The 24,281-nt window shown below is 58.8% G+C and overlaps 2 protein-coding genes across 8 annotated transcripts in view; one reads left to right on the top strand and one right to left on the bottom strand.

The window, feature by feature from the left end:
• The window catches only part of TSPAN18 (tetraspanin 18), a 204,526-nt gene extending 201,348 nt beyond the window's left edge, over window positions 1-3,178 (top strand). For all 5 annotated transcript variants that reach the window (XM_040259068.1, XM_040259066.1, XM_040259064.1 and 2 more), the window contains one exon: window positions 1,933-3,178. In XM_040259068.1, coding sequence (XP_040115002.1) covers window positions 1,933-1,980 — 48 coding nt within the window. In that variant the 3' untranslated portion in view covers window positions 1,981-3,178. The remainder of the gene's footprint in view (window positions 1-1,932) is intronic.
• Window positions 3,179-5,208: 2,030 nt separating this feature from the next.
• On the bottom strand, window positions 5,209-22,851 carry TP53I11 (tumor protein p53 inducible protein 11). 3 transcript variants are annotated; one of them, XM_040259071.1, is made up of 8 exons: window positions 22,701-22,851; window positions 10,960-11,027; window positions 9,991-10,150; window positions 9,294-9,352; window positions 9,057-9,105; window positions 8,626-8,722; window positions 7,810-7,911; window positions 5,209-7,329 (listed from the first exon to the last, which is right to left on the bottom strand). In XM_040259071.1, the coding sequence occupies exons 3-8, from the start codon at window positions 10,117-10,119 to the stop codon at window positions 7,196-7,198; spliced, it is 570 nt and encodes a 189-aa protein (XP_040115005.1). In that variant the 5' UTR covers window positions 10,120-10,150; window positions 10,960-11,027; window positions 22,701-22,851; the 3' UTR covers window positions 5,209-7,195. The 3 variants fall into 3 exon arrangements, with proteins under 3 accessions (XP_040115005.1, XP_040115004.1, XP_040115006.1); XM_040259070.1 differs by having other exon boundaries at window positions 10,947-11,027; window positions 22,701-22,838; XM_040259072.1 differs by lacking the exons at window positions 9,991-10,150; window positions 10,960-11,027; window positions 22,701-22,851 and having other exon boundaries at window positions 8,703-8,722; window positions 9,294-9,333.
• Window positions 22,852-24,281: the final 1,430 nt, after the last annotated feature.

The raw sequence follows: 24,281 nt of genomic DNA on the forward strand, positions 1-24,281 counted from the left end.
ACCCCATAGACAGCAGGCCAACAGGCTCCCCCATCCCTGGGATTCTCTAGGCAAGAGTACTGGAGTGGGTTGACATTGCCTTCTCCGCAGCCTTTGCTTCTGGATCAGGCCTTTTCTCTGTGGGATGTTCAGGGCCCTGGGGCCTTGTTAACCTCACAAGTTGCAGATGGAGTCCCAGCAGTGAAGATCAGAAGGGTGCTGAGCCCCCTTAAAAGGAAGGCCTCTGCAGACGCTTAAGCCGCCACTAGGTGGCGCTGTGGCCAAACGGTGGAGCTGCCCGCTTCCTTCTGTTCACCCCTGTCTGGGATCTCCAATCCCCTGTCCTGGGAAGTTGCACAGACAGCTTTGCCCACGCCGGTTGATCTGAAGAAATGGGCGGCCAGTCCTTGGCCAGCGGGGAAATGAAATCAGGCAACGCAATCCTCAGCCTCCCCCTCCCACCTAGCACCGTAAACCTGGACTTGCTTAGCTCCTTACTGTGTCCTTCGCTGTGTTCAGTCGCTCAGTCGTGTCCGACTCTGGGACCCCATGGACTGCAGCCCGCCAGGCGTCCCTGTCCTTCACCGTCTCCCGAAGCTTGATCAGACTCATGTCCATCGAGTACTGTGTCCTGCAGTCCTAGAGCAGTTTTGTGGAGACTTTCGACCATGGGGAGATGGATTTATTCATTCACCCGTTCATTCACTCATCAGGCATAGATTGAGCCCCAGCTGTGCAGCAACACTGTTCTAGGTGAACAACTCCTCTCCTGGGAGGAAGCCACGATCAAGAAACATAGATCAGTACCAGGCCCCCTGGGAAATCGCAGACATGCGTACCCTGCTGGAAGAACACAGGCTTCTGGAGTTCAGCTCCCAGCTCTGCCTCTCCCCGCGCACAGGATGCCCGAGCCAGTTTCCTTATTTGCAAAATGATGCTAAAGGCTGGCTCCTACAGCACTGTGAACGTCAGAGGTGGGGGGATCCTGAGACAGGGGCTCATTAAGCAGTGTCTGTGCTCCCAGTCTGCCACCTTCACGCCCAGCCCACAAGCCCGGCTGCGGCCTCTGTCGGGGGGTAGGGGGCAGAACCTCAGCAGGGACGGTCCCCATATGCCTCGCCTCCTCCACCCAGACTCCCTCCCGGAGGTTCAGTCAAGAGCCTGTGGTCTGGGGGACTGTGCCTTCTGCTACTTGCAGGAGCTCTGGCATCGGGGTACAAGCCAGCATGAATAAATAGGCATCCCTGAGTCAGGGTCTCTGCATACCCCACCCTCCCAGGGCCGTTTGATTGGTGTTCATTGGACTGTGCTCCTAGTTTGGGGAAGGGCTACGTCTTTCTTGCCTGTCAATAACATTCCTAGAAACGTTTAATTAAACATCTACTATATAACAGGCCTCTTACATTGTTAATCCCCTTAGACTTCCCATCTCACCTCCCTCCTGTGAGCTAGGAGGGGAGTGCAGGGGCTGTGAGACTGGCCTCTGGACTCAGAATGCCTGGACTCCAACCCTGGATTCCTCATTGTCGCTGTGTGACCTTAGGTGGGTTCCATGACCTCTCTGGGTCTCACTTCCTGATCTGTGAAAATACTTCTGAGAAAGCATTTAGAACTGTGCCCAGCACATGGTAAGCTCTTGATATATACTCAGGCCCAGAGAAGGGAAGTGTTTGGTCCATGTTTGCTGATGGCAAATAAGGGAGCTGGATTTGAACCTATGGCCAAAGCTCCCTTCTTTTCATGACCACACCGCATGAGGGGACAGCGGCTGGCAAGAGGGGCTTGCCCCTCACCCAGGGAAGTGTCAGGGGTGCCTGCAGCAAAAAGGTCCCAAGAGTGACGGGTGAGCCCCCTTCCTGTGCCAGGGCAGGCAGCCCCTTCTCCTCGGGGTGGGACAGCCCCCTGGAGGGCTGTGAACCCAGCCTGACAAGCCAAATTCTACTTTCTTTGCAGCTTTTTGCCATGATCTTTGCCATGTGCCTCTTCCGGGGCATCCAGTAGAGGGTGTGGCCTGAAGCTTGAAGACTCACCCCGCCCACCACTGCCCAGCACCCAACGCCCTCCCCTCCCCCGCACCCCTGCCCTCTTGGCCCCGGGGGAGGAGGTGAGGCCATCATGAGTGGCCAGGAAAAGGGGCAGAGGAAAATAGCTATTTTTTTAACAAAACAAAATGAAGACAAAACTATGGACTGATACAGCCCGTCTGGACTCAGAGTGGGCACCGCAGGTTCTCTGCATGGACCCGCACACACCCAGGAGGCAGTCTGCACTGGAGGCCAAAGCGACAGCAGGGCCAGGCCCCCTCCTTGGCCCAACCAGATCCGGCAGCCTGGGACCTGGGCTTCAGGACTGGGTGCCAAGAACATTGAGGATGTAGGCAAGAAGGAAGCAAAAGGAGATGGTGGAGGAAGGCTGGCGAAGTCCAGGGGCCCCAGGAGACCTGGTCACCACATCCTCTAGGATTTGAAACCTCCGCGGATTCCCTGGTCCCCCAAAGATGGAGTTGTCCTGCCTCAGGCTGGGGCCAAGATTAGGATCCAGACACTGGACTGAAGAATGTCCCGGCTGGTCGGGTCCACGCTTCCCCATCTGTCAGACCAAATAATCTGGAAAGTCCAGAGAGGGGCAGTTTCTCATCCGCAGTCACACAGCACATGCATGGCCGTTCCGAACAAGAACCCCATCTCCCCGAGGCTGCCTGTCGCCCCTCCCAAGGGTCTGCTGGTCCCGGCAGATCTGCTCTCACAGCTCCCTGGCCTCCACCTCCTGGTTTCCCCAGAAGAGAGAGGGCACGCTGCTCAGGAGTTGCCTCCTCCCAGCTCCACAGCTAAGAACGTTCTGGACTCTACCCTCCCTGCTCTCCACACCCCCATCTCCCCACACTCTTCTCAAAGTCCCAGGAACACACACACACCACAGCCCCTTTTCCATACTGCCCACATTTCCTCACAAGGCCCTCCCTAGTCTCCACCAACTCCCTGGCTCCCAGGGCTAGAAGGAACCCCCAGGATAATCTGGCTCACCTCTCCTCACTCAGAAGTGCCACTTGGATGCCTTCCACAAGATCCCTGCCAAGACTTCTCCATCTTCTTCTTGCAGACCTCCAAGGACAGGGAGCTCACTACCTCCCAAGTCAGGCTTCTCTTTGGACTGCTCTGACTTTAGCATCAGCTCAATACACGGAAGAGGTTTCTGTTTTTCTGTGGTTTTGTCCACGTCATGCCACTTGCTCTCTCTTTCTGTCCCAAAGTGTGAAGGCCACACATGGTCCCCCCACCCCCCGAGCCTCTTTACCCTCAGGCTGAAGAACCCCAGGCCACCTCGTCAGTTTTGCTCTGACACAGTTTTCCGGTCCTTTCACCATCTGTAGCACACATTTCTGAGTGTTTCCTCAAGGATCTGGCAGGGAGAGGTTTCCTCACAGACTCACCCACACCTACACAGCACCCACAGGTCAGTCCCTTATATACGCAGGTCTCAAATTCTAGAGCAGTGTTGGCAACTGCATTGCAAGACGTCTCGACCTTGACCAGTCAGGAGTGGCAGCTGTGCAGAAGATCTGAGCTCTGGTCTGGACTCAGTGGGCAAGGACAGTGTGATCTTGATTAGTGATGTCTGCCAAGCAACTCGGGCTGGATTGGTGATGTCTGCCACAGGCATGGGCGTGGAAGGGGCGGTATGTTGCCTGCTCTCCTCCTATCATTGTCCCTCCTTGGGGTCTGGGAAGGACCCATTCTGTCTCACAGGCCCTATGCCAGCTTCCAGCCTCCCCTCCAGCCTTCCAGCCTCCAGGAGAGGGAGCAGTGGCCTAGAGTTCACGCCCCACTGCTCTGCCACCTGATACCACCAGAGCTCGGTGCCTGCTGTAAAGACTTGGTTTGACCCTCCTCTTATTGCCACCTTCCCGCCTTGCACCCTCCCCACCGTCCTCTCTGGTCTGAATCTTTCCATAGTGCTCCTGTACCTGGCTGCCCTGGCACCTCCATAAGTGATGTTATGAACTCCCTAGAGACCCGGCATCCCCAGGACCCCAGAGGCCATGCAGCCGGCACCCCAGCCAGGACTCTAGACCCACTTGGTTCCAACTTCCTGGCAGAGGCAAAAGGCTGGTATGAGGTGGACAAAAAAAAAAAAAAGGCTGATTAAGCAGAGGTTAGAGTCAATTTGGGCAACTGTGTGGCTTCAGTTTAGGGGTGCCCTAGGCATCATGGTCCCATCCAGTCCCCACTGCCCAGGAGAATTTGGGGCCTGCAAGGTAAGAACCAGGCATCGGGCACCACCCCCAGGCCCCTGAGATGAAAGGCTGGTCGTGGAGGAACACCTGGGGGAGATGGGTTTGAGGGTGGCTGTGAGAGTCTCTCATCACCAAGTGCTTTCCATAAAGGGTCAAGGAGCCCGGATCTGCCCCCAATGACTACATCCTGGGGCTGAAAAGGGGAAGCAGGCCTCTGCTCTGTAGCATTAACGCAGGCTGGCAGCTATTTGCAAGGCTGTCTGCGACCATTCAGGCCTGAGAAGGCAAAGCCCAGCCCCAACAGCCCTCGATGGGTACAAATGGCAATTTGGGGGCTGCTGGGGTGGGGGTGGGGCTCCTAGGTGGCACTGATGGTAAAGAAGCTGCAGGCCAATGCAGGAGGTGTAAGAGATGCGGGCTTGATCCCTGGGTTGAGAAGATTCCCTGGAGGAGGGCATGGCAACCCACTCCAGCATTCTTGTCTGGAGAACCCCATGGACCGAGGAGCCTGGCTGGCTACAGTCTGTAGGGTCATAAAATCAGGACACGACTGAAGCAACTTAGCGTGGGGCGGGGCGGGGCAGGGAGGGGCATGGAGTTTTTTAGCTGAGACTTCCGGAGCCTGAAAATAGACCAGGAACCAGGGAGACTGTGCAGTTGGTCACATACCTTGCCCAGTACTGAGGCCACCTTCCTGCTCAGGGGCCGGGGGCTGGGACCCTGCCCAGCATCCCATGCCCCTCCTCTCCTCTCCACACCTAAGAAGCCCAGGCAGGATCCTCCAAGCCAGCTGAGGGCCCAGCCCCCCCCCCCCCACCTCCCTAGGAGACCCTCGTGCCTCCCCTGGTGGGTCCTAGAAGTCTATTTTGGAAACTGTCCATGTTCCCTGCCGTAGGTAGCAGAGCTAATTTATCATGTTTATCCCTCGTGAGCCTCCCTTTTTTATATTATCTATCGAGGAGTTTTTGTAATATAAAACAGGACGCCCACACTGATGGTTTTGCACTGGTTTTTGTGACTGTTTCTTACAAAAAGAAAAAGGAACGAAGAATAAATAGTGACCGTGAGGAACGGTGGTCTTGATTGGAGGTGGGGACAGAGGAGGCTCGGGCCGGGGCAGGAGCTTGGCGGGAGTGAACCGAGTAGGGCCATCTTGGTTGATCTTCTCGAACGTTTAGGAGGGACAGCGCCATCCCTGCGGGTCCTCGTCCACCCTCTCTGGAGCCAAGGCCGTGCCACCCACCCCAGCTTGGCCGGCCCAGCCTGGCCCTGCTCCGGCACCCACACTTCCCCCTTCCATGCCAGCCTCCCTCCCCTGCTCAGCAGCTGGTTCTTAGGACAAACCGTCCATCACTTGCTGGCGCATTAGCCAGGCCTCAAAAAGCATGGGTCAGCTTCGACACAGCGGGGCCAGGGGGCATGGCCCGCCAGCCACCAACACCTCCTCCCAAAGGCTGCACTGGCTCCAGGGCTGCCTGGGACTCGGTGGAGGGCTGCAGGGGATGGACAGAGAGACTAGAACCTTAGCCCAAGAGACGGAGGCCAGGCGGGAACGGCCCGTCCTCAGGGTCTCGCTTCCCCTGCCCTCAGCCGCAGTCAGCAGCCTTGGACTCCCGATCTGCCGGGCGGGCCTCAGTGAACAGTGATGGCACCACTGGGCAAAGGCCATGCGGCTGGGTTTGTGGCCACTGGGACAGCTGTGGGCGTGGGGGAGGGCAGTGAGGCCCAGGGTCGGGGTGGGGGGCCCCCCACGTGGCAGCAGCCGGAGCTGGGCTACATCTCAGGACCAACCACTCTGCCCCTTCAACACGGTGCTGAGACAGGAGGCAAGTCTGGGGCCCAGCCTGCTTCCCTGCACACGCGTCCCGAGGACACGGGGGCCACCAATCCCCGTGTGATGGAGCGAAGGAGGGCGTCAGGTGAGGGACTCGTGGTGGGCAGTGGGCACAACGGTGCTAGGCCTGCAGGGGGCTCAGCCCCTCCGGGGCACTGGGGGAGATGGGTGTGAGTGGAGGCGGCCTGCTGAACGGTTTCTATTTTTTTTGCCTTGCTGAGCTTTGAAGGTTACCCAGTCACATACACAGCCGGGCCTCAGTGGCAAACCCAGGACAGAAGGCCAAAGGGCAGCACGCTGGGGAAGGGGGGAAGGTGGACGAGGGGGGCTGAATCAGGTGTGCAGCAGACCCCAGAGGACATGCCCAAGCGAGGAGGAAATGCTTTTCTCTCTGCCTGATCCCCAAGACCCATCACTGACAGGTGGCCTTCATCCAGGGTTACCTGGGTGTCCATCTGTCAGGGCCGGCCTGGGGCCAGGGGCAGGGAAGGGGCCTCCACGAGCTGGGGCCAAGGCAGAGAAGCCAGGAGTGAGGCCGGGGCTGAGAACAGGGCCCTGCTACCCCCGGGAGGCGGAAAGGGAGGTGCTGGATCAAAGGCAGCCTCCCACAGGGCTCCCTGCCAGCCCACAGCTGTGCTGGGTGTTTAGGGGGCACAGGGGCCCCTGTGTGTGGAGAGGGCCTGCATGGAAGGAAAGGGGCCCAGGGTCGAGGTCTCGAGTTTTCCAAGCAGGGGCGGGAGCCAAGTCTGGCTGCTTGGGCATCGTTGGCCAGGGGGTGCGGGGGACGGACAGGGAGGCGGTCCACAGCCTCTCAAGAAAGAAGGGTCTCATGATAGGGGAAGAAGGGGCCTGGCCCGGCCGGAGGCCTGTGACTCAAGCTTTCCCGTGAGCTTCTGTTCAGGGGGATCCAGAGGCCAGGAGACCCACGAGAAAGAGGCGTCACTGTGCGGGGGGCAGGACGGGGTAGAGGGACCCCATTCCCTCCCCAGCCCTGAGGGCCCGAGAGATCACAGCATCCAGGGAGGAAGGGGAAGACGCCCGCCCTGCCTGCCCAGGGCAGGGTGCTTCCTGCCTTCCAGAACCAAAGGGGACCCAAGGGTGGTCCCAGGGCCTCCCTGCCCCAGAGGCGCCCCTGGCCCGGCGGGTGGCTACACCTTCTTGGGTTTTCGGCCGACTTGGTAATAGTAGTAAACGCTGATGGCGACAAAAAGGAGACGGCTGGCCAGCAGCAGCAGGATCCCCTCAGACATGAGCCCCGTCTCGGCTAGCGTGGCAGTGACCACTGGGAGAGAGGCGGGAGGGCACAGGGGTCAGGAGCGCTGTTCCTCACCCCCCAGCACGGAATGCCAGGGGCCCCGGGGCAGCTGCCTGGCTGATCTAACCCTCGTCCTGAGCTGGGTCGTCCGGCCAGCCACCCAACCCCACAGGTATGTCTGCTGTGAGTCCCCCATGTGCCAGGGACGGGGGCGAACATGTGGGCACAGCTGGGCGTGTGTTGTACCCCACTGTGCTGGGGACACAAGGGAGCAGAGGGTGGTGGGTGCATGGACGTGCATTCAGGAGGGTACAGGCACACGTCGGCCGTGTGGGCACAGGTGCATGGGCACACAGGTAAACGTGGCCACATGAGTCCTTCTCCCTCACACAGGTTTTCGTCACTTCCCGGAAATCAAGTGGCAAGAGCTGGGAGGTCAGGGACCAAGTTACCAGCTACCCACTGTCACCCACCCCCCAGCCCGCAACTGTCCAGCTCAGGACTCACCCAAGAACTGGACCGAGAAGTAGCAGGCTTCAGTGAGCAGAGTCCATCGGATGATGACCTTCTCAGCCGTGTAGAGAGCATTCCACATGATCAGGGAGATGCCTGGGGGGAAGGACAAGGAGGGGACTGGGTGCGGGGCGGCCTGATCCCCGCCCCTTGAGATGGGGGCAAGGGGTCTGCTCCTTTTCCCTTCGGCAAAGTAGCCAGGACCCCAGGCATCCCCTGCCCCCGCTCACAGGCAGGTAGCCAGGACCAGGCATCCCCCACCCCCACTCACAGGCAGGGAGATTTTGGAAGGGAGGCTGGATTGCACCCCACAGATAACCCTGAACATCAGACTGGAACTTTAGCCTGCAGGTAATAGGGAGCCATAGAAAGTTTTGGCGGCGCGGAGGGACACCACAGGCGCTGGGTTTTAAATGTCATTCAGTTTCCTAACAGGCACTGCTAGAAGCGGTGAGGGTTTTGCAGACGCTGTGCTGATTTCGCCTCCTCTTCTAGGCTGTGAGACCCTGCAGGGCGGAGCCTGGGCTGCCTTCATCTCTCCATCCCAGTGCCCTGGTGGAGCACTGCATACAGCAAGCGCTCACTAAGTGCTTTGTCTCAGACGATGGTTAAGAACAGCCCCGAACCACGGGCGATGTTCCACCAGTGGCCGCAAGATGGCAGCACACACCCAGCAGAGACAGACCCGGCAGCTGAAGGGGAAGTGGAGCGCCAGCACAAAGAAAAGAAAGGCCCCCCAGGTTTCCCTCGCCCTCCATGCCCCGCCCCAGTTGCTCATCACCTTCCCAGCGTCCGCCCAGCAATACTCACTGAGGAGGGCACCGCCATAGAGGCGGATGGGGGTCTTGCTGGTCACCTGCGCTCCGTCGAAGACCGCATCGTAGAGCTGGTCGGGAAAGGCAAGGGCCTGCGGACAGTGGGCGGGAGGCTCGGGGTGAGGGGCTCCCTGTGGAACCTTCCCCTTGGTCAGCTCCTTCCTTTTCCCAGCAGCAGTCCAGGGCCAGGACCCTGACTGCCCATGGCAGCAGAGATCTCAGGTTCCAAGGACAAAGAGTCGGGACCATGGACCAAGGGACCTCGGATGCTCCAAGGCAGGGCACAGGCGGGGATGAGCGTCCGCACAGGTCAGGGAGGCGGCCAGAGAGCCTGGACAGCAGAGGCGCCGGTATGACGGCCTACTGGCCCAGGGGGTCCCGGGGCAGGGGAGGACGCCGGGTCCCAGGGCTGGCGCAGGGACTCACCATGATGGCAATGCCGGAGAAGAGCACAGCAGAGACAAACTGCCAGACTCTGGGGAGATGCGGAGAGGAACGTCAGAGGCAGAGCCCTCGCTGCCACCCCCAGACCCCACCCCAGACCCTCCCCTCTCCAGGCAAGATGGAGGGATAGCTGTCTGGAGGAGGGAACCAAGGACAAGACTACACAGGGCCCCTCCCCACAGCCTTGCCCCCAACCAACACTCACAAGTCAATGCTCACCTGAGCCCCAAAGGCTCTCGAACAGCAAACTTGATCTCATTGCCTAAGACCTGGCTGATCTGTGGACAGAGAGGGGTCAGAAGGCAGCACTGTCTGCCCAGTTCACTCCCCACCTCCCAGAGCCTGCCAGATGCCCAGGAACCCACCTGGGTGCCTCTGCTTAGCCAGAGTCACCTAGGCTGGGAGGGTCACACTGAGGCCACTCTTTACCTCCTCTTGATACCAGGGCCCAGGGGAAGCTGAAAATATGGGGGCTGAGAAATGTGCATTCAGGCATCTGCCCGCTGTGGACTTGAAGCCTGGCTCTACCATTTATTGGTGTGGTCCTGGGCAAGTCTTTAATCTCTCTGGGCCTCAGTTTTCCTCATCCATAAAATGGGTTAATAACTGAACCTACATCTCCCAGGGCTAACAGGAAGATTAAATAATGCTTTATAGAGCAGCTGGTGCCATAACAAGCAAATAATCAGCACTCAACTAATTCTAACCATCCATTTTCATTATTGCTGCTATTCCTCTGACATATCCATTACATTTCCAGAAAGTATGAGCTGAATCTGGGGGCCCCCTGCAGCTATATGGGTCTCAGCTACTCTTCTCCCCAAACAGTGGGCCAGACCCGCCTCCTCAAATTGGTGTTCAGAGCCAGACCCCCATGTGTGGTTGGCTCAAGGCCCTTTCTCCGACCCTGGCCCACCTTGGAGCGGTGGACCTCCCCGTCGTCGTCCTCCCCACCCACGCCGAGGATCTTGCGGGTCTTCAGGCGGCTCACGAGGTCCGTCTGGCTGTGCTTCTTCATGAGAGGCGGGGGCTGCTTGGCTGCCATCTTGTCCTGGAGCCCAGCCTCTGCAGCAGAGCTGCAGGGAGACACCAGTCTCAGCCACCGACCTTGACCAGCATCCAGATCTCAGAAAGCGGCCAGACCCAGCCTGGGGCCTGGGGGAGGCCTCCCCGTCAGCTTGGGGCAGCAGGTGGTCACCAGAGGAGGACTCTGAGGGCCTGGGCTTAGTTCTGGGCTCCCTAACCACCCAGCTGTGTGATGAAACGGGCAGCTTACTGCCCTGTCCTGGCCTCAACTTCCTCATCTGTAAAATGGGTTAGAGCAGATGGTCTTAAGGCCTTCCAGCTCTATCAGCCCATCTGGCCTAAATGGATGTGGCCTACCCCCAGTGACCAGGCTGGAGGGAGCCTTACAGACAGTCCTAGGGGAAGTGCAGGCCTAGGACTAGGCATTCAGGCCTAGATGGAGAGCAGACCCAAAGATTCTTGGATGCAGGGAGTTAACTGGGGCCTGAGTCAGCCTTGCCAAAAAAGGGAAGGATCTGCCCAAGCCTGGGTAGGGGTCCTGAGTGCTGGGGTCCAGGCCCCCACTGAATTTTTGCCTAGACAATTCCTACTGCCCAGCAATCCCTCCCACCCTCCCACCCACACTCCCAGACAACCTCCACTCAGCCTGCCAGCACTGGAAAGAAGGGGAGGAGGGACCCCAGGACCCAGCCGAGCCAGAGGAGGGCCGGCCAAGAGGGCTGGCCGGGCTCGGGGGCAGCAGTCCGGCCTTGCCTCTCCCTGCTCTCCCCCACCCACCGCCCATAAGCCCATAAGCCACGAAGGCCCCCAGTCTCCAGCCTCCCCCAGCTCCACCTCCGGCCGGATCTTGAGCACCTACTGTGTGCCGGGCGATGGAGACGCTGAGGTGGGTTGAGTGGCCGTCCTCACCTTCAGTCAGCACAAAATCTATGCGGAGACAACAGTGTAAGCCACAGTGAGGTCAAGGTGTCCAGAAGCTGGCCCCAAGGGGGCCTCCTGTGACCACAGCCATCCTGCTAGATGGGTACCGTTTGTACCCATTCTACAGATGAGGAAGCCAAGTTCAATGAAGTTCAACAGAGACCAGGTTAAAAAAATGGAAGCAACCCCCACCCTAGTAGGTGCCCCACCCATGCCGGGTGCCCCCCACATTCCTGCACCTCTTTCCCACCCACAGTAACTCCAGCAGGGCAAGAGAACAACCCCCCGAAAACTGACAAGGCTCAGAAGTTGCCTGTGTCTCTGCCAGGGACCCGAGGTGGGCTTGCCAGACGCCCCTGACCAGGCCTCAGACGCAGGTCTTCCTGTCATGCGGCCCCAGCAAACGTCTCAGCCTCCCAGCCGCAGCCAGGGCTTCCAGAGGGAGGACACGGACACATCCCCAGGTCACCTCCAGTCCTCCAGCCTCCCGGTGTCTCAGAACAAAATAAAGCGCCCAGAAAACCAACATCAGAACAAAGACTCAAACGGCGGGACGTCCAGATACTGTGGCTTTAGACCGGGTGAACTGGGCACGGCACACACGAGCCCTGAGTCTGGAGATAATGGTCACCCAGTTTCAGTTCAGTCGCTCAGTCATTTCCGACTCTTTGCGACCCCATGAACCGCAGCCCACCAGACCTCCCTGACCATCACCAACTCCCGGAGTCCACCCAAACCCATGTTCATTGAGTCAGTGATGCCATCCAGCCATCTCATCTTCTGTCGTCCCCTTCTCCTCCTGCCTTCAATCCCTCCCAGCATCACAGTCTTTTCCAATGAGTCAACTCTTCGCATCAGGTGGCCAAAGTATTGGAGTTTCAGCTTCGGCATCGGCCCTTCCAATGAACACCCAGGACTGATTTCCTTTAGAATGGACTGGTTGGATCTCCCCACAGTCCAAGGGACTCTCAAGAGTCTTCTTCAACAACACAGCTCAAAAGCATCAATTCTTCGGCGCTCAGCTTTCTTCACAGTCCAACTCTCACATCCATACATGACCCCTGGAAAAACCATAGCCTTGACTAGACGGACCTTTGTTGACAAAGTAATGTCCCTGCTTTTGACTGAAGGTCTTTTGTGAGTGATGTCCAGACCCAGCAGCCCTCCTAAGCCCCGCAGCCTAGCGCCTTATCTGTAAGAAGAGAGCAGCTATGCTCTTCCCTCCCGTGTATACACGGGCTTGGGGAGTGGATGGCAGCAACTGGCGGTGACCTGGAAGGCAGCCCAATGCCCAGTGCCAGTCAGAGGGGAGGTGGCTGCCAACCCCAGCCTGGGGAGCCAGGGTGTAACTGGGCTCCTCGGGGCGAGACGGCGGGGGGAGGCGGCCCAGGCACTGTCACAGGTCAGTCACTGCCCACCACCTTTTTGGAGATCCAGGTAGAAGGTATAATTAGACTTGCATCCCTCCCGATGCCAGATGGACTGCTGGAGGCTGCCCATGGGAGTCAGTGAGCCACTGCGAGGAACAGCCCAGGCCTGGCCCCCACCCGGCCCTCCACCAAGGAAGCACCTGGCAGCCACCCTTCCGCTTCCAGCCTCCCCTTTGGTCTTGTGTTTATTTGCATACAGCAAAATGGACCTTCTCTGTGGTCTGTAGTGCCAAGAATCGTAGCACAAGGACAGGTAACCACCCCCTCCACATCAGGACCCTCACCACTCGGACCCTCCCCTCACCCCTACCCCTGGCAACCACCCATCTGTTATCCGGCATCTGTCGCTATAGTTTTGTTTGTGCACACATGTTACATAAATGGAATCATACAGTATATAACTCGGAAAACTGCTTCCCTTTTTCATTCAGCATCGTGTCTTTGAGACCCATCCACGCTGTGTGTATGGACGGTCCCTTCCCCTTGGAAGGCGAGTGGTATTCCCAGATGCCAACGTACCAGTTCATTTCCCCTGTCACTCAGTCACTGACAGACATCTGAGTTGTTCCAGAGTTTGACCGTTGAGAATAGAACTGCCATAAACATTCGTGTGCAGGTTCGGGGGTGACCATGAGTTTTCATTTCTCTAAGGTAAAAGCTTGGGCGTGGAATTATACTGAATTACAACATACAGTAAATCTACAGTCAACTCTAGGAGAGTGCCAGACTGCATTCCAAAGCAGCGAACCGTTTACGTTTCCCCACCGTGCCTGCGTATTCCTGTTCCTTCACGTTCTCCCCAGCATCAGCTGTTCTCAAACTTGACTTTGGCCCTTCATATAGGTCTCCCTGGCATTTTAACCCGTCTCACCCAGACCAGCCAGGCTGCCTGACTCAGTCCTGCTGTGCCTGTTACTAGCTGTGTGGACAAGTCACGTAGCTCTGAGCCTCGGTTTTCCCCATCTGTGAAATGCAGCTGTAATTCTCAGCTCCTAGAGATCCAGGGGCGAAAAGGAAAGCTTGGTCCCAGCACACAGCAGAGCACCTGCACGTTTACATGAAAGAAGTACGTTTAGTGAGGCTTAGCTGTGAGAGGGGGCATGGGGTGGTGGCACCCGGCCTCTGCCCTTAAGTAGCTTACAGCCTGGGTGGGGGTGGGGAAGCTGATCTGTCAGCCACCAATCAGAGCAAGTTGCTTCTCTGAGCCCCAGTGTTCTCATCTGTGAAATGAAAACAAGAATCCTTACATCTTCCCTAGGGCTAGTCAAAGGAGACAAAATAATGGCCAGAAAGTAGTTTATAAAGGGCCAGTTAACTGCTAAAGCCGGAAGAGCTTAGCTGCTGAAGCCGTACTCTCTGGAGTTCAAAGCCCAGGTCTACCACTTCTTAGCTGTGTGCCTGTGGGCAAGTCACTTAACCTTTCTGGGCCTCAGTGACCCCATCTGCAGCTGGGAAAGCCAAGGGTCTTCCCTCACTGGAATGCTGTGAGAAAACACGCATGGGGAGAGGGTACGGAAGTGCCGGGCCCATGCCAAGCGCTCGGCTGAGATGGGCACTGATATACAAACACCCCCTCCTCCCCATGCCCCACCATGTGGCAGGGGCTCAGATGGAGACCGGGGAGGATCAGGAGAACGGCCAAACTAGCATTTCCTAACATCTCCACCCGCTGGACAAAGCTCCAAGATCTCAATCCCATCGCCTAAGGCTGCCGCTCCAGGCCAGGTCAGCGATCCCTGCTTGGAGGGTCAGCTGCTTTCCTCTGCCCCCTGTGCCCTCCCCATCAACACAGCACAGCACTCCTCTTGGCACCACAGGCCCAGGGCTGGTACGGACGGCGGGGGTGTCACAGGGTCCTGGGCACCATCAGACGTCCAGCATCGCTGAGGTGGGATAAGCCTTATCCACAGACACTGCCGTCAGGCAACTGGGCAGGGGGGACCCACTGTCACCACTCCTGGATCCCAGGGCCCGGCCCCGGCAGTGAGCTCACCACCGACAACGGGCCCTGCAGCCTCCCAGGGAAAGTGAGATCCTGAACTTTATCTCCAGGGAGCAGGGTCCCCAGCAGCCGGCCGGCCCTATGGAGCTAACTGCTCTGAGCACTGAGCCCTGGGGCTCTTTCACCCCAGGACCAGGCCCTGTCCCCCCATGGAGGGCAGGTGGGCAGCTCTCACCAACCCTTAAGCACCCAATCCCGAGACGACCCCACACACCCCCATCTGCCCGGGAATTGTCCTCCCTTTCAAGGCCTCTCCAGGTGTCTTTTTCAGGAGTGGCCCCATTTTAACCTAAGAGGATGGAGGGAGTGTCCCCTGCTCCCTCGCTGCATCCCAGCTGGATACTGGCTTTGGGACAGCCAGACCTGGGTTCAAATCCTGCTTCTGTAAGGCGCTACAGCTCTCCCAGTTTCTACCCCTGTGCTAATGAGAAGGGGCACTCTGCCAAAGTGCGGGGGAGGGAGCGAGTGTGTACGGGCAGGTGCCAACAGCAAAGCGCCCTTCCTCCCTGCCCAGGGCCAGGCCAGGCTGAGCTCCTCCGCCTCCCCTTTCCTCACCCAGCCGTGCAAGTGGAAAAAGCCTGCCTGTCACAGCTGTCAAGCTTCCGTTCCCAGGCCCTGCTGCCTCCTGAAGGGCCCCTAGGACTCCCCCGGGGGGTGCCAGGCTGCCCCAGGCAAGTGAGAGAGGGGCAGGAGGAGGGCTGCCTCTCCACCAGCCAGGCAAGGAGAAGGGGAAGTTCAGCTTGCAGCCCCCAGACCCAGCGTTCACGACCTTTTGCATGCTGCCCCCAGCCAGCTTCCCTGAGCTCAATTCCCAATAAACCAGCAAATCACGGGCCTTCAGTTGTTCCCCTTTCTGAACCACTGCCCTCTGCTCCTCTCACCCCGAGGCCCCCCGGCTCCTCAAGGGCTTTGCAGCGCCCCACCTCCAGGGCGCCTGCCTAGGGCACAGTGCCCTCGCTGCTCTGAACCCTCAGTGGCGGCCACAGGCCACTTCCGGCCCATCCTTCTCAGCATTTCAGGGCCAGTTGGCCTCCCCAGGACTCAGCGATCTGAAGGTAGAGCTGGTAATCTCCCCACCTGAGAACCGTCCTGCAGGCCCCCAGATACAGAGATACTCAACGGCACAAAGACCAAACAGTGAGGCCAAGGCAAGGAGGCCTCCCTCACCCCACCCAGAAGACTCAGGGTCACTCTCTGAGCTGGCAGGGCCCAAGGGGAGGCTCTGATCCAAACAATGGCAGGACAAGGCAGAGAGCTGAGGCCCATGGCAGGCATGTGCTGCCCTGGGCCATGTCTGAGCTGGTGACACAGAAAGGGCAGGGAAGGGACTCTGTGGTCAGGCAGAGCTGGGTTTCAACCTGGCACCTCCTCCGGCCAGGCAGCCTTGGGCAAGCAGGTCAGGGGTGCTGAAGACTCCCCCACAGTGGCAGGGGTTTTCCCTGGCATCTGGGGTGCCCAGGAAATGGGTGGAGATTGGATGAGAGCATGGGATGAGACCCCACTCCCCGGACCTCAGAAAGCCGCAGCCATCTGGAGGGGAGTGCCACAGGGCAGGGCTTACTGGTGATTTTGCTCACGGAGCCTGGACAGCTCGGGGGGGTGTGGGAGGAGCTCAACAAAAATTTGTGACAAAAGTTGGGGGGAAGGGTTTTGAGGCCCCCTGCTGGCCAAGATTGGACCGCCTGTAGGCCCTTCCTCCTTCCTTATCCGAGGCCAGAAAAGAACACCCACAAAGAGCTCCCAGAGCCTGAAAGACGGAAGGGGCTGTGATGGGACAGAGGCTGAGCAATGCTCCAGAGACTGTGCCAAGAGAGAAGGGCTCATTGGGGCGGGGAGTGTTGTGGTTGTGGTGGGGTGTTACAAGGATGGGGGTGGGGATGGGAGGGTGGGTGGATACTTAATGATTGGGCAAACGTGGGTTCAAACCCCCAACCCTTTCTCTCAATTGTTCTGTGATGTCAGGAAAGTTACCTAACCTCTCCGAGCCTCCTCATTTGTGAAACCACAGGACGAATTCTTAGCTCACCAGGTTTTGATTAGACAGACTAAGAAAAGGCAGTGGAGGGGCCTGGCCCCTGGTGCTCCCCAAAGGACAGCAATGAACAACACTAATGGGGCAGCTGTCCAGGCCCTGCCCCCACAGCAGATCCGTGGGGCTGGGGCATCACTCCCGTGCCAGTCTTGCAGGACCTCTCTCCCAACCCCGCCTAAAGCCTTCCTGGGAAGCCTAGTTTCCATAGAAACAGATGGACTGCAGAGCAGTCCCCTTGGTGGAGACTGTGCCCCCACGAGGGCTGGCTTAGGAACCTAACTGGCAGGGGAGGGGGCCCAAAACACCCACCAGCTGCCAAGCCTCTGGTGATTCAGTGGGGAGTCACTGCTGCTGAGTATCAGAGCCAAGAGCTGCTTCCTTTGCAAACATGACCCTCTGCAGGAGGGCCAGCGCACCTGTAAGGAGAAACGCACCCCCCGCCCCACGATCATCCACCCCAGGAAAGGAGGCAGTGGACAAGTACTTCCAGACCAGAACTCCGCGCTCACCCCCAGAGCCCGATGAGAATGGCTGTATTACAGATAAAGAAACTAAGGACCAAGTGACTTACGCACATGTGTATCTCGGGCTAAGTGACAAAGCTGAAATTCCAACCAAGTTAATGGTGCCTAATGGATATTCAGAGAGGAGCTCATGTGTGTGTGTGTGTGTGTGTGTGTGTGTGTGTGCACGTGCCCATGTGTGGGCTGGGGGTGTGGTGTGGTGAACATGACATCCAACAAGAACCGAGCTCTAAGCTTTCTTCCCCATCACATCTCCCCTTGAAAGTCCCTGGCGGGGTGCCAGCATCTGAGCCCCACCCTGGGGTCCAGCCTCCCTTGGATGAAGGCCTGTGACTCTGGCAGGACCTGGGGAGGGCTTCAGGGAGACCCATTGTTCTGTTATCACGTTGGTACAAAATAGCTGGAAACGGGGACTGGAACCTGTAGCGGAGGAGTGGGGGAAGTGAGAGCCGGAGTCTCCCGGCTCTGGGCAGAGGGAGGGAGGCAGGGAGAGCCCCAGCACGGGCACCTTGGGGGCTAGGAGGTCCAGAACCAGCATCATCCTTCTCGAAGTCCTTCCCTAGGGCATCCCATCAGCCCCTTGGGCAAGAGGGGGCTCTAAAGACCCCCAGCCCTGAACCCTCCGCTTGGTTAGGCCCTCAGGCAGAGTGAGTCTCCAGTCTCAAGGGTCCAAGTCTCTGGGCTCTGCCCCCACGAGTCCTGTGCCTTTGGGCAGATTGACTTCCTGGAGCCTCCGTCCCTTCACTGTTAACAGGGTGGCAACGCCTGACTTACTGGGCTGCCAGCAGGGTCTCCCTGTGCATCACGGCCACGATCACGGTGGCCTCTGGAGTGCAGGTTTGCGCCAGGGTAGGGAGTTTTCTCAGTGCACACAGGCTAAGGGCAGAAGCTGAGGCCCGCGGCAGGACTTCCTCGCAGCGTGTCCCTCGAGAGCAGAGCGCAGTTATTCTAAAGGCCAGCCCGCCTTGTCTCACAAGTAGCCGGTGAGTCAGGGGAGGGCGGGGCCACCTCATCCACCTCTCGGGTACCAGCTTCACCACCCGGGCTAAGGATGCGTCAAGGGCGAGGATGACAGAGTAGAACCGGCCGAGGAGAGGAAAAAACACGATTCGAATCCCGCAGGGACATAAACCTGCCCCCATGACAAGGCTCGGTAGTCAAGAAAGGGATTCCACGACCCATTTCCAAGAACCTCCAGGAACACGGGAGCTGGCAGCAGAGGCTTTGACAGAAGCTGGAAGGCTGAGTCCTGAGTCACCGGGCTGGGAGACAGGACAAGTGAGGTCAACAACAGACTCTGCCCCCGTGGGAGAGGGTAAGCCGGGGCCCGATCTTGGGACTCAGTTTCCTCCGTCTCAAAAATGAAAGTGTGGTTTCCAGGGCCCCTCCTGGCTGTGATATTCCTGACTTGGTTTCCAGACCCTGTCACTCAGCAGCCACACTCCAGTTCCAGCAAAGAATCCAGCACAGGTTGTCCCGCCCCCAAGTCCCACCAGCACCTCGCTCATTGGCTCTGGAAACACACATTCTTGCTGCCTTTCTATTAGTTCTCTTTCTTTTGAAGCTACAGAATTTCCAGGACAGAGGAAAGCCCACATTTTCGTCACGAACATCTCTAAGGCCTTAGGGACAGAAAAAAAACAAACATCCCCTGCTGTGGTGGAGAGGGTGCGAGGGCAGGGCAGGCAAGGGGCAAGAAGGAGGGGACATGGGAGGCGGGGGTCAAAGTGGGGGGGCAGCCCTTTGATGGCCATCCAGCGCCACTCAGGAGTCACTGCGAGGGGCATCCCTGTCCCTACTCTCATAAGGGCAGAACACACGGAGAATTCCTGTCCTTTTCAACCCAGGAATGGGCCAGCCTCCCCCTTGGCCCAGTGACCAAAGTCAGGGCCCTCAAAGGCAGCTGGTGCTTCCAGGCCCTGTGGGGCCAGTCATCAGGACAGTCTGGCTTCCAGATCCCATGAGTTTTTATGAGAAGGCAGTGGACATATCCCTCGCCCCTCCGACTCCTCCCACCTCCCGCGCCCCTGAAGATGCTCAGAAACTTAGAGGGGAGGAGAAAGGGAGTTTCCCTGAAGAAATGCTCCACTATTTTGAGCCAACTTTTTCATAAGCAAGAAGCTATTTGCCCTTTGGGTGGGTTGGGAGAGGGAAGCAGAAAGGTCCTGGTACTTCTCCTGGGGCCTGGATGGGCCAGAACCACAGACCAGAACCAACCACCTTCCCAGGATGTGGGGCTCTGGCATGACTCAAAAGACCTGTGCTGACATCTGGCTCCATCACTCGTTAGTTGCATGGCCTTGGGCCTGTGACACCATCTGGGCCTCAGTTTCCTCCTCTGTCATAATGACACGCACCTCCCACTGATGAGAAGTGGCACAGAAACACCTAAAACAGTGCTGGTCTCTGGTGAACGCTCAAAAATCACGTTGCTATTATTTTCAGACAAGGAAATTCAACTTCCCTGCTCAGTTTCTCCCCTGGCCTTATCAGCTTCAGAACAGACCTCCCTGGAGCGGCCACATGTGGATATGGAGTCGGGGGTGCTTACAGGAGAGGGGCCATAGGAAGGAAGTGGCAAGAGGGAACTCGGGTCACTCTGGCTCAGGAGGAAGATGCCAGCCTGAGTGTACTGACCACAGGTGGGGAGGGAGCACCTGAGGAGGGCCAGGACTGAGCCTGGGTGGCTCCCCTCCGTGTCCCCAGCATTTGGCCAGGCCTGGCCCTGCAAGAGGCGCAACCACTGTTGTGAATAAATAGTTGCGATGCAGGGTGAAGGGAAAACATTACAGGCTTGGAGTTAGAACACTGGGCACCCCACCCTGCAGCTGCCTCTCCTGAGTGGCTTGCCCTGGGGTTACCCACATGTCACCTCTGAGCGTCACTTCCTTCATCTGTGAAATGGGAATGCGTACCCCCTCTCAGCCTGCCTGTCTCCTGCCTCTTCCCCACCCTCTCACTCTACCCTAGCTGCACTGGTTCCCTGTGTGTGCGTGCTCACTCACTCTGTCCTGTCTGACTCTTTGCAACCCCTTGGACAGTAGCCCGCCAGACTCCTCTGTCCTTGGGATTCCCAGGCGAGAATACCAGAGTGGGTTGCCATTTCCTCCTCCTGGGGATTTTTCTGACTTAGGGATCGAACCCACAGTTCTTAGGTTTCCTGCATTGGCAGGCAGATTCTTTTACCACTGAGCCACCAGAGAAGCCGCTGGCTCGTTATAGTTCCTCAACAAAAGCAGGCATATTCCAGCCTCAGGGCCTTTGCACAGGCTGTTCTCTGCCAGATCTTTAGTCCCTGAAACTCTCCCCAAAGCTCACTCTCTCTCAAAACCTTAGCTGAAAAGTCACCTCCTCAGGGAGACCACCCTGACCACCCTATTTGAAGTGGTGACCCCACTCTTGGCCTCAACATCCAACTTCCCCCCGCCTCACCTCTCAATATACTATATAATTTGCTTATTTACTTTATCAGTTATTTGTCCCTCTCCCGCTCTGGATCAACTCCAAAAGGGCAAGAATCTTTCAGTTTTGTTCACAGCTGTCTCTTAGTGCCCAGAACTAAATCTGGCACTTTGTTCATTAAATCCCGTTGGCCTAGCCCTCACTAACAGTTTTGTTCAGTAAATGAAGGAAAGGAAAGAACAGTTCTGGGCTGTGTGACTATCACAGGCCACTTCTAACTCCACTGTCCCTCCCATGCCAACCTCAGGACCAGCAAGCCCCAGCATGCCCTTCCTCCAGTAGACAGAGGAGAGAGCACCATAAGATCCTGCCGGAGGGGAGGCAGTGGAGAGTGGGGCTGGAGGCCCTGGGGTGGGGGTGGGATTGACAGACCTGCAGAGAACAGGCCTGAGCTGAGGATCCAGCAGGTGCTGACCAGCCAAACATGGGTGGAGGGCTTTGGGCCTCAGCCCTCCACTCCAAATTTAGAAGGATGTATTAAGCTGACAGCAAGAGGGCAGAAAAGGAGTCAGAGCTGCAGGTTCCCAAGACAATGGGGCCTGGAAGGGACCTTGGAGGGCCCATTTTACAGATGGGGGAACAGAGGCCTGGAAAATACTTGGTCTTATTTATTAGACCAACAACCCAACAAGAAAAATCGTCGTTCCCCCTGGGCTAAACGGAACGAGGCTGAAAAATGGACTTTGCCCCCTCCTGGCTCTGCAACAACCCTCTCACCACCTCCTTCCAGGTGGCAACTCAGAGCCATGGACCTGCCTGGAGGACGGAGTCCCTGGTATCTGCGGGCTGGAGGAAGAGAAGGTTATCAGCCCCCTCCCCACAAGCCACCAGGGCTGGAGGTCCAAGAGGCCGCTCAGTGAGGGCGGGCACCCCCGGTGCCCTGCCCGCAGGACGGCCCCACCAGGAAAAGTTTGTCCGAAGGAAATCAAGCAGAAGTGCGGGGCCCGTGGGGCGGCGAGGCCGCCTTGGGCGTCGGCGCTGGGCTCTGAGCTCGGGAGAAGCCTCGGGGCTCTCGGCCTCCACCCTCCACCGGGCTCCCGCCCCCGCCCCCTTCGCTCCCGGGTAGAAACCCGCTTCCCCAGGGGCCTCGCGGGGGCGGCGGGAGTCCGGGACCCGGTGGGGAGGGCGGGGCGACAGGACGCCGAGCGAGATCCCCACCGCGCTGGGGGCGCCGGGGGGTGGGCGCGGCGTTCTGCCGGCTCCCCTGCGAACCCCCAGGGTGGATGCGAGTTCACGGCCCAGGGTTGGCAGTCCCCGGCCACTGAGCGCCAGGACAATGGCCCCGCTCTGCCCCCGTCCCGCTAAGCGCGCGGCTCGGGAGAGTGGGGAGCGCCGGTTTCCACCTGTGCTCCCTAACCCCCTCCCAACAACTGGGGCTTAGGCGCGGCTCCCGCCTCTGCTGCCCCCAACCCGGGAGACTGGGGTCTCTCGGTCTGGCTCCTCCCCCCTCCCATGGGTCCTTTATCTCCCAGCTCCAGACACCCACCCACTTTCTGAGGCTCGAGTCTGCGAGCCGGGGGGCTCCAGGCGGTAGCTCTGGGCTGTAGGGCGTCCGCGGTGCTCCCCGCCCCCGGCCCCCCGAACCAGACGATCCGGCCAGACTTGTGGGCAGCGGGAGCTCCGCCACCTCCAGCCTCGACCCAGCGGGGGCGAGGAAAGGGTCTCGCAAGTTTGTGCCGCGCGCACCCCGGACCTGGGAACAATGGAGAGGGGAGGAGGATGGGGACGGGGATGGAGCGGGGGAGGGGACAGAGAGCCGAGCGCGGGGACCAAGTCAGACCCCAGAGCGGGAGAAACTGCTTTCCGCTCGGTTTCTCCCTCGCTCCGAAGCAGAGAGCCCGAGCCCGAGACGGGCAGGCGGAGGGCGGAATCAACAGTCCAGGAGGGAGGAGACGGAGGAGGGAGGAAGCCGGAGGAGAAAGGGAAACCGAGTCAGAGGACAGGGCAGCGAGCGGAGAGCGCGAACGAGAGGACCAGAAGGGGCTGCGGGACGGCGCCCGGGAGAGCCGAGGATGGGGGTGGGGGCGGAGATCCCCGGGGTCCCGGCAGAACCTGCCGGCGCCGAGAGGCGCTGGGGCGCCCGGCTCGCGCGCACTGGGTCCTCACTGTCCCCGGCGGTCCCTGCGGCCGCGAGAGCCCCGCTGGGCTGTGCTGCGCAGGCACCCGGCCGGCTGGCGGCGGGAAGGGAAAGTGCGAGGCTCCGAAGCGGCGGCGGGGAGCAGAACTTACGTTCGTAGCGCCTGCTGGCGCCAGCGCTGCGCGGAGCTGGGGGACTCGGGCCCTCGGGCGCCTCACATCGCGCCGCCCGCGCGGGGCAGGGCAGGGCAGGGCCGGCTGGACTGCGCGCGGCGCCCTGTGCGGCCGGGGTTTGCCCGAGTCTGGCGGCCCGAGCTGGTCCCTCCTCTCAGTTCCGCGCACAAACCAATGGCGCGCCGTCCCCTCCCACGCGCCGGGCTGCCTCGCCCCCGAGGGTAGCCGCCGGGGCGGGCGGGAGAGAGGGGTTGGGGGGACTGGGCCCCCCGGGCTCCCCAGCAGAGGCGTTCCTGGAGATGGCCTGCGGGGGGCGCGCTCACGCTCCGGGGGGATGGCGGTCGGGAATCCTAACCGAGGGCCCGCGCCTCCCAGGGAAGACTTTCATGGCAAGTTCTCCTTTGGTGAGACTATCAACACCCCCATAGGTTGGCAAGCCACCTTGTCTTAAATATCCTTGGGGTATCCCCTGGGGCCTAGGCCAGTATCTAAAATGAAAAGGACTCTGCTTTGACTGTGTAAGAACACAGTTGTACAACAATGGTCCTCGTCTTGCTGAAGGCCCGCTCTGTGCCAGGCACCGCGTGCTGCAAGAATTAACAAGTATTAACTCATGTAATTCTCACAACCACCTATGGGGCTGGGATGATGGATCCCATTTTGTAGACGGCAGGGATTAATGTTTGATTTCATTTAGCCTTCTGGCTTCCAGCCTAGGTTCACCCTTCTGGTCGCCCCTTATTTGGTGTGACTTTGTCAAATAACCTGACACCATCAACCCTCTCCAACCCGCCCTCCCCCGCCGCCATTCCCCCTTCCCCCACCTACCCCCCCACCCCCCACCCCCACCCCCCGCATACTCACACATCTCCATTCTCCAGCCTAATATCCGATCTCAGCCAGGTTGCTGCAAATTGCACTGTCGGGGGACCAGGATCTTATCTGGGGCTCGTTGGCACCGTGGGGGGAGGGCGGGGCCCTGTGGTGAGTCCTTTTATATCCACACATCCTGTGGTGGGGAAGAGGGGTGAGTGAGAATGGAGTTTGGGGATCTCAGGCTTTCTGGGAACCTTTCAGCCTAAAACTAGATTCCTACAGCAACAACTTCCTAGACACACACCAAGATTCTGGGTTCGTTTCAATCCTTTGTTACCAGTAATGTGTTTCCCTACCCCACCTCCCACCAACCTCCTCCCTAGAAAAAACACCTACCTCTCTATCTTGGCTGATGGTCTCAATGAGGGAGGAGGTGGCTGGAAGAGGGAGGCAAGGCTGCTGACAAACTCGCTCTTCTTTGCAAGATAAACAAAGGGGGCAGAGAAAGGTGAGTGGTTCCCCCAGGCTTCTAGCTAGGTGGGCATTTTGACTCCAGCTCTGATATATTTTTTCCTTTTTTTTCTGCACCCATTCTTTAATCGGGTTTCGGGATCTTGGACAGCCCAGATCCAAATCCTGATTCAGCCTTTTGGGAACTGTGTGGCCCCAGATGAGTTACCCGACTTCTAGCGGTGTGAATTTCTCAGTGCACAAAATGGGGCAACCCAAACTAGGAGCCACTAG

This window comes from Oryx dammah, unplaced genomic scaffold, assembly GCF_014754425.2.
Source record: "Oryx dammah isolate SB20612 unplaced genomic scaffold, SCBI_Odam_1.1 HiC_scaffold_17, whole genome shotgun sequence".
In the NCBI taxonomy this organism is placed as follows: Eukaryota; Metazoa; Chordata; class Mammalia; order Artiodactyla; family Bovidae; genus Oryx; species Oryx dammah.